Below are 9,534 nucleotides of genomic sequence, written 5' to 3'. Positions count from 1 at the left end.
CCGATAACACCCGAACACGTGATCTCAATCTACATGGTAAACCCGGTCGATCGGAACTTTACCCCTAACGTGGCTGTCCATGTCGGACATTCCAAATTACTAGATTTTTCTAGCCAAATTGCGAGTAATTTTTTTTTTTTTTTTTTTTTTTTTTTAATATTCTGGAAGCCATATTTTTTTCCCTCTCACTTTATAGCAGATCTTATGGTTATATTCTGAAATATTAGATAATATTCACTAAATTTTTGGAAATTTCCTATGTATATAGATGAATCATCCTTTATACGTATAAGGATAATTCAAATGTAAGTATAGTCTTTAATTTTCCGTGAAATATCAAAATTATTTCTTAAATTTTCTCACTATTTAAATTTAATCTTAGGTTTCCAATTTGGACAATTATTTCCTTGGGTTTTAATCATGTTTAATTGATTTTACTATTTAAAATAATTAGAGGTCCATCTACCATGTGGACAATTTACCTGTCACACCTACCAATGTGATGCAATGTGATTTAGATTTTAGAATGTCACATCATGCACCAAAAAAAAAAAAAAAATTATATTAGAGAAGGGTGTATGTCACGACTAAAAAAAAGTGCTAGTCACATATGTACTATTATTCTAAAATAATTAGTTAAAGTTAGTTACAATTAGACCTTTCTAAAACCACTTATGAAGCATAGTCTCACATAATAAGGAATAAATGAAAACTAAAAAGCCCAAGCTAGACAGACCACTAGTACCTCAATGAACTGAAAGGAAACCAGAAATGTGGAAGTCATTTGCGAATGCAACAATGAAAGTTGTGGCGTTCTATGATAGGTACGTAAAACTATCGGGAGTAAGAGAACTCCTAAAAACTTAGATCTAGACCAATTTTCAAGGAAACTGTGTATATAGACTAAGAAAAAATAGAACAACGAAAAATGAATTTCCTTCACGGACGCAGATTCCAAAGCCCAACCTGTTTGAGTTAAATAGAAAGTAACAACACAAAGAAAACAACAAAACATAACAAAAATACATAATAAAAAGTAGAAAAAAATCTCCAAGCCCAAAACTTGACAACATCAGAAGGAGAGGCAGCGGGGACGCACTGGTGCGTGAAGGCTTGAATGATGAGCGAGAGGCAACCGGAGGATAAGGGGAGGCCAGAGATGATGGTGGAGAGGCGTGTTGGATGCATGGCGTGGCTCTAGATATATATTTGATTGAAGGACTATGTTTCTAAATTGCTTTATTGAAATCACATGTTTTGAATAACAATGTTCATGTGCATATGAAAGACTATATCATGTTATATTATACAAAGAAATGACATGTTGATCACTAGATGATAAAATTCTTAGGACAGAAATGAAATGACCATGTTATGAAATGTTGTGCGCCTAAGGCAAGCTTTGATCGATCGGGAGTTAATTATATATATACATGGGTAGGCCAAGGAAAAAGGTCAAGACGATATTGTATAAATATGGATATGCATATAATTTTGTAAAGCTCGTGGATTTTATGAATAAAAGTAAATTGTCATAAATTATGCATTGTTTATATAATTCATGTACCTTGCGATTACAAAGAATCAACATGAATGTACTAACATTATTATAATAGAAGTCGATATTCATTTAATAATGTTAGTTGACCATGTGACAAGTTTGCTACGTTTTTGTAAAGTATCGTGGCCGTAGCGCTCTAAATTATTAAAGAGGTAAAATAATTGAAGGGTGTCACGAAGATGTGAGAAGTTTTTGTAAAAAGTTTGTATTTTATTTTTCAAAAAGTATTAATTTCTTTGATAATTTGATGTAGGACAGCTTACAACAACCGCTCGAGCGTCCATTGAAGAGCGCTCGAGCGGCAACCCTTCTTCGGTGCAGGCAGTATGAACCGCTAGCATGCACAGATGCACTGCTCGATGGCGCTTAGGTGGCGGCATTACATGGAGCCGGAAGAATGCTCTGATCGACTAGTGCTGCTTGAGCAAAAGCAACACAGGATGCTCTGCCGATAGCTTCAGAAAATAAATCCCATTTCATTAATTTCCATATTAATTTCCACATCAACCCTTTTACCTCCTCTTATTATTATTATTATTATTTGTTTTCTTTTGTAGGTTTTTACCTCCTCTTATTGAACTCTCTCAGCCATGTACTATGGGGCAACGGAAGTAAATGCCAAAATTTTTTAAAAATAAACACGTTGGCTCCCTCCGGAAGGACAAAATCTAATCTCTTGGGCCAATATTCCTCCTCATTGTCCCTTTTGAATCTTTGATAGGTGAAATGCATGGCGATACATGGAAGAGTAAGAACAAATAGATTTTCAGCAGCTAGATAAGTCTTAGAAATTTATCTACATCTTACCAGTACGTGGCACCCATAAAATTCAATGACAAGCCACCTTCTTCTTCTTTTTTTGAGTGTGACACGTGTAGCCCAGACATGGAGCAAATGGAGAATTTCTTAATTTGTATCCTGAAAGGCCTGTTTATGTTGTTGGATATCTTATTCGATGAATTCCATTCTATTGTTTTGGGCCCAATGAGTTCTTGTATGGCCCAGCTATTTGGAATGAATTTCAGCTCAAGGCAAGGGATAAGCCCTGTGGGTTGAAGCCTTGTAGTTGGGCTTGTTGAAGCCTATTAGAGACAATCAGTCTAGGCTGTGTAGCTGTCAACGTTTTTAAACAATTAGAGACAATTGAAGTTTTTAGTTTTTGTTTTATGTTTTTAAACAATTAATATATATATATATATATTTTTCAAATTTTTAAAGGATATTTTTGTTTTATTGAAACTTTTTTAAGGTTATTTTTGTCTTTTTGCTAGCTTTGAGGGATATATTGACATTGTTTTGATAGTTTATGGAGAATAATGACACAATTGGTAGTTTAGGGAATAGGCTTTGGCATTGAAGTCATAATTTAAGGGGTGTATGAGTACTTTTCTCTTTGTTATTTTTCACTTACCCTAGGGAGTAATTAATCGCTTTTTAATCTTCAAAGAGCTATTTGTTAAAGTACAAAATTTTTCTCCAAATTAGGTTGGAGGAAATTCTTCCAACATATTATATAAAAATGACATGTGTCTTCCACATGTGAGAACCACATGCTTCTTTTAATTATAAGAACATAGTTGGAATAAATTTTATTCAAAAAGCACGTGTTTCTCACATGCTATTTAAAAAGAGACATGTATTTCTCATATGAAAAGTGAAACATGTCCTTTTTCTAAAATATGTTGGATTCCTTCAACCCAGTTTTAAAAAAAACTATGTTCACTTGGGCCAAAAATGTATTTATCCCTAATTTAGATCTTCAATAAGTCTTCTTTTTAACTTTGTTTTAAACAAATGATATTCATTAAAAGATAAAATACAAAGAGAGTAAAAACCCCAGAACAACAAGAAACCATGCCAATAAACATTAGAGAAATGCTACAACCTCTGCGGTTGTCCTTCTTAAACCAAGAAAACCAGTCCTGTTGTGTGACTTATTTTCTCTCTCCCACATTCCTTTTTTCTCTCTCGTCTCGATCTCTTCCTAAAAAAAATGCATCTCTTTCTTCTTAGTTCTCTATCAAGTAGATCTCTCTCTCCCTCTCTAAAATTCCTGATCTCTCTCTCTTCCTCTCCATAACCCAAAAGCACACTTTTTTTTTTTTTATATAAAAAAAAAAAAACTTGATGTTTTACATTAACAAATAACCTAAAGCACATAACTTGTTAATAACCTAAAGCACATAACACTCAAAACTCTTTTTATCTTTAGGTCACATAAAAGCATTTTTTTTAAAAAAAATTATTTTTAAAAATACCATAAAAAAGTATTAAGAAACATATGTATAGACTGCTAAACTTTTCCACAAGAATTTTTATTTTCCACAAGAATTTTTCTTGATTGACATTTCATAAGTATAGACTGCTAATCTTTTCCACAAGAATTTTTATTTTCCACAAGAACTTTTCTTGACTGACATTTCATAAGTATAGACAGCTAATCTTTTCCACAAGAATTTTTCTTGATTGACATTTCATAAGTCTATACTTATGAAATGTCAATCAGGAAAAATTAGGTTTATTTTATTTTCCACATGCATCAGGGAGCCATCATGCATCTGTTTGTAAGCAAAACGCGTGGAAAAGACTAAAAAGCTACAATAAAAAATTCAAACCAAAAAACACCACAAACGTTATTATCTTGCAAAAGCAACCTCAGCACTCAGCAAGCATGCATATATCAGAAAGTGGGAAAATAAAATTTTCTTTATTATCTAGCAAAACCAATTTTCTTCTCTTATTATTTTATTAATAGTCATTTGACCATTAAGGAATATATATATATATATATATATATACTTTTTAAAAAAGAGCCTAATTTAGTGGTTGAAAACACTTTGACTGTGTTTGGCAATGGAATGGATAAAAAAGTGAAATGAAATTGTAGCAGATTTGATTAATATGAGAGAAAAAAATAAGAATATTTTATATAAAAAAAAAATTTATTTTGTAATGATTTTTTTATTTGAATAATAATAAAAAGTGATTATAATATAAAAAATAAGAATATTAAATTTAATTTTGAGATTTTTTTTTTTTTTGAAAATAAGACTTGGTCAGGTCCAGCCTCTTGGCAAACACGGCCTTTATATCCTCCCGAGTCATAGACTCATAGCTACAGCTATCTTTATTTTGTCCACAAACCATCTTTTCCTTCATCTTAATTGTCGTACCACGTTTCTTTGGTTATTTTGCTGTCAGACTTTCTCATATCCTTCAGAGTCATAGACTCATAGCCACATTTATTTATATTTTGTCCACAAATTTCATCTTAATTGTCGGACGACGTTTATTAGGTTATTTTGCTGTCAGTCTTTCTCATATCCTTCAGAGTCATAGACTCATAGCCACATTTATTTATATTTTGTCCACAAATTTCATCTTAATTGTCGTACCACGTTTCTTAGGTAATTTCTCTGTTGTTTGCCATTGGTTAGACAAAAAAGAAAAAGAAAAAAAAGAAAAAAAAAAGCTGCATAAAACTGTAATAAGATTTGATTGATATGTGAAAAAATTAATTAAAAATGTTTGATGTGAAAAAGTCAAATTTTTTTGTTTCTATATATATATATTATTTGAATAGTAGTATATTTGAATAGTATATTATTTGAATAGTAATATATTTGAATAGTAGTATATTTGAATAGTATATTATTTGAATAGTAATATATTTGAATAGTAGTATAATGTGATTGATATGATGTAAAAAATAAGAATATTGGAGTTGAATTAATTGAAATGAATTGAGGCGTTTTTTTGGGTTCATTGGCAAACAACCCCAATGAAATGGTGGCAACTAGCAGCATTGACCTTAGGCGGAGGGTCGTTGGCGGTTGGTGTAAAATTGCTATTTTTTTTTAAAAAAAGTTTGAAAAAATATAAATGTAATTAATTAATTAATTAATAATTTAAAATTTTAGACAAAAAGTCCAACTTTTGAAGTAATTCTCCTATTACTTATTGCAATTAAAACTCTAGAGTTTAGTTTGAAACCAAGAATATCAACTCTGCATTTATTTTGTAATTAATCCTACTTAGTATATTGCTCAATTAAATAGGAAACCATTGTCGTCAAAAGAAATTGTTAATATTTGCAAGAGGCAGGAACACAATTAAAATAAGAGATAAATCCATTTTGGTCCCTGTAATTTCGAGTTTTGACAACTAGTTTTTTTTTAGTTTTAAAAACTGATCAAATCCTCTATGCGATAAGCAAAAAAGGAAAAATTTGTTTATGTTGTTAAAAAAATTGACATAATTTGTTAGTGTGCTAAATGGGGATGTGCGAAACACCCCTATGGCATTGGGGTAGCCCTCAATTTTTGTTTTTTTTTGGCTATTTGGGATTGCCGAACCACCTCGCATGGGACCATCCCCACATATGCTTAAAAAGAGAAATTGTTTTACTAAGACTAAAAAAAAAAATTCTAATCAATCGAAAATGTTTTTGCTTTAACCACGATTTCCGGTTTATTAAAAAATATTTAATGTCAAAAAAATGAATAAGTTCAATCAAGGACGGAGAGAGGTGGGGATTGGTATTGGCCATGGTCCCCCTCAATTTTTAACAACAAAAAAATTTTAAGGTAAAAAAAAAATAAAATTCAGCCAACTGGTCCCTAGCTAGTAGCAAATTTTGTTGACTCTTGGCTCTTACCCATAACAGTTCCTGGCTCCGTCCTTGAGTACAATACATATCATATATAAATATGAAATCACTTGCCTATATATGCCAAAGTATTCTCAATTGAGACGTCGCAACTCATCAATCATCTTCTTCATTGCTTCTAAGCCATGGGGCCTTGTGAGAGTGATCAATTCTGTGATCATTATTTGCTTGAGTCAGAAAATGCAAGTTTATATGATCTTGTTCGCTTTCTGCTTTCCTCTACATCAGAAACAAGTAGATTCATCCACCGCCGGAACAAGGAAAAGGATGATTTTTGGCGCCGATGGTATATATTCAACTCCCTCCTTGCTCAGAAACTCCTCCTTTACTGGGGAAAGCCCTTGGTTCAGGTGGGGCATATGCTGGAGCTGTGGCTGAATCTTCTTTCACAAAACGGGGGATTTCTCGTGCTCTTGTCAAATCTCTTAAAAGGTTCGGTTAATTTTTTTTTTTTTCTTTTTTTTCTTTTTAGTTCCAAAGAGAAAGGAATTTGCATCAAGCATTTGTATGACCAAAATTGCATGCATGCAGTAATAATGCTATTAAACAATGATTGGGTTAATTCATGCAGGAAATGTGGTGTGGCCGGATAGGTCATCGGCGACGTTCACGTCTGTGTTGGGAAATCTTGATCAGAGAGTGGAATTAGACAAAAACATTAGACCTGAAAACCCAAAATACAACGCTTCCCTTGCTATGATGGCCTCCAAATTGGCATACGAAAATGAAGCATTCGTTCAAACCACAATCAAAGATCAATGGAGAGTAAGTATCATTTATATAGCAAAATATAATACATCTCTGTTATTTAATTTTATGATATGCCCATGAATGGAGATTCATTTTCTTTTTCATTCTTTTTTTGCCAGATGGAATACTTGGGGTTCTACAACTTTTGGAACGGTAAGAAGCAACTATACTATTCCTTAAAAGTGTATGGTTAGACAAACACAGTCCTAGATTACTACAAGTGTAGAAAATAATCTGTCGACTGAGTTGGGGTTTTCTCAAAATTAGCAAACTAATTAGTCTTCATGTGAAGCCACATATGAGAGTTGGAAATTAAGGAGGGTACTGCATAATATACTCGTTAGGAAAAATGTTTGAAATACTACAATTTTTATTACAATTTTCATACAAATTTATATGAAAATAAATAATTGATCAAATAATTAAGAATTTATGAATGACAAGTTATCTTTTCTGTTTAATCATTTTACAAATTATAAACTGTAAAATCAACTTGTAAAAAATCTTATAATAAAAACTGTAATACTCTTAACAAACGGTGATTATTCACATATCGGTCCTATTCATTACATGGTATAAGACATATATTACATTTTTAGATGAGTATAAGATATCGAGTATCAAATATCACATAATTAGAAGGTCTCGAGGACATGATAAAAATGGCAGCACCGACCACCCATTAGCCCCTCTCCACCGTTCCTCAACTTCTGTACCACCGTTGTCTTCCTTTACCATCGTCTCTTTCCTATTCGCCGCGCCAGTCTTGGATATATAGGTGCTTTTAGATTTGGCTTTTTCCAATCCAAATTTATCACCCTCCATCTTTCCCTTCCAGTACTTATGCCCTACTCCACCATGGTCCTCGGCCTTTTAGCTCCCTATCGCCTCCCTTTGTTGCACCATCTGATCTCCATGCGCCTTTCGTCGATCTCATGCTCCACCCAATGATTGATTCTTTAATTTATTCTACCTTGTCTCATTGTCTGATAAATGAATTAAGCTAATTTGTACCCAATGATTTGTTTATTTAACGTTCGCAAAATCTAAAGAATAAATTAACCATTCATTTTTCAAATAATTCTGCTTCTATTATTGCTTTTAGTATATATATGCTTTGCTTGCAATTATACAATATATTTTATCTTCGTTTTCGAGGACTTCGAAAAAAAAGACAGTGGTAATCCAAATGCTTGACACACACAGATTACATGGGAAAAGTTTCGACTCAAGCCATGATGTTCCAAGATACAAGAGTTCAACCTAACCTGATCGTGGTTGCATTTAGGGGCACCAGCCCATTCGATCCAGTAGCATGGCAGACAGACGTCGATCTCTCGTGGTTTAAGCTCGAAGGCGTGGGTAAGATTCATGCTGGCTTTTTTAAAGCTCTGGGCCGGCAAAAGGGCAAAGGGTGGCCCAAAGAAATACAAGAAGGAAGTAAGCAACCACAATATGCTTACTATGTAATCAGACAAAGGCTGAGAGAAATATTGGAAAAGAATGAGAGTGCAAAATTTATATTGACGGGGCACAGCTTGGGTGGAGCATTGGCGATTCTGTTTGTGACTGTTCTGGCAATGCACGAGGAGGAATTGTTGTTGAATAGGCTGGAGGGGGTGTACACTTTTGGGCAGCCAAGGGTGGGAGACAAGCAACTCGGAGATTATATGAAGGAGAAGTTGAAGGAGTATAATGTCAGGCATTTGAGGTATGTTTACTGCCATGACATGGTGCCTAGGATCCCTTATGATGATGAAGCTAATCTCTTTTTTGAGCACTGGGGGCCTTGCATCTACTACAATAGCTTCTATAAAGGGAAGGTCAGTGCTCTCTCCCTCTCTCTCTCATTTTAGATGTGGTACAATAAGATTTAAACTAGGCCTTTTGATTGGAGGACAGGTTCGATATGAGGAGCCGAATAAGAACTACTTCTCGCTATTATGGGCCATACCAAAGTATCTAAATGCAGCTTGGGAGCTGAACCGGAGTTTCCTAATCCCATATATACTGGGTCCGGACTACGAAGAAAGTTGGTTAATGAAAATGATTAGGGTGGTCGGATTGGTATTTCCTGGATTAGCAGCACATTGCCCTCAAGATTATGTTAATGCTACTCGATTGGGATGCGGATGCTAAGCTCTACATCTCCAAAATGACTAAAATCCAATTCATCAAAGAGATTCTAAACTTGACTAACCCGTTATATATGGAAGTGCCATACATATTATTCGCTTATCAATGTGATAATTTTAAGGTTTTGTTACCTTTTTTTTTTTTAAAAAAAAAAAAGTCAATGTACGCAAAATAATTTTGGATGCTTCAATAAAGGCATTGTTAGGTAAGTCAATAAAATTATGTTAGGTGAGTTAATAAGTGGGCATTGCTTTAGGATTTAGTTGTCTATTTAAGCATGCATTGTACTTCAATAGAGACAAAGTACTTTGATGGAATAAAATTATGCGAAAGTGATTTTCTCATTCTTCTCTTTCTAGTTTGATGGAATAAAATTATGAGAAAGTTAGATCTTAACTCGATTGTTTCCCATAAAAAT

At 33.3% G+C, this 9,534-nt stretch overlaps 1 protein-coding gene across 1 annotated transcript; it reads left to right on the top strand.

Annotated features, from left to right (window-relative positions):
- Window positions 1–6,337: 6,337 nt before the first annotated feature.
- On the top strand, window positions 6,338–9,190 carry LOC132185702 (triacylglycerol lipase OBL1-like). Its single transcript, XM_059599477.1, has 5 exons — window positions 6,338–6,662; window positions 6,802–6,995; window positions 7,100–7,133; window positions 8,187–8,803; window positions 8,883–9,190. The coding sequence occupies exons 1-5, from the start codon at window positions 6,356–6,358 to the stop codon at window positions 9,117–9,119; spliced, it is 1,389 nt and encodes a 462-aa protein (XP_059455460.1). The 5' UTR covers window positions 6,338–6,355; the 3' UTR covers window positions 9,120–9,190.
- The last annotated feature ends 344 nt before the right edge of the window (window positions 9,191–9,534 follow it).

The sequence above is a fragment of the Corylus avellana genome, chromosome ca6 (assembly GCF_901000735.1).
Source record: "Corylus avellana chromosome ca6, CavTom2PMs-1.0".
NCBI lineage: Eukaryota > Viridiplantae > Streptophyta > Magnoliopsida > Fagales > Betulaceae > Corylus > Corylus avellana.
This window is presented reverse-complemented; position numbering and strand designations above follow the sequence as displayed.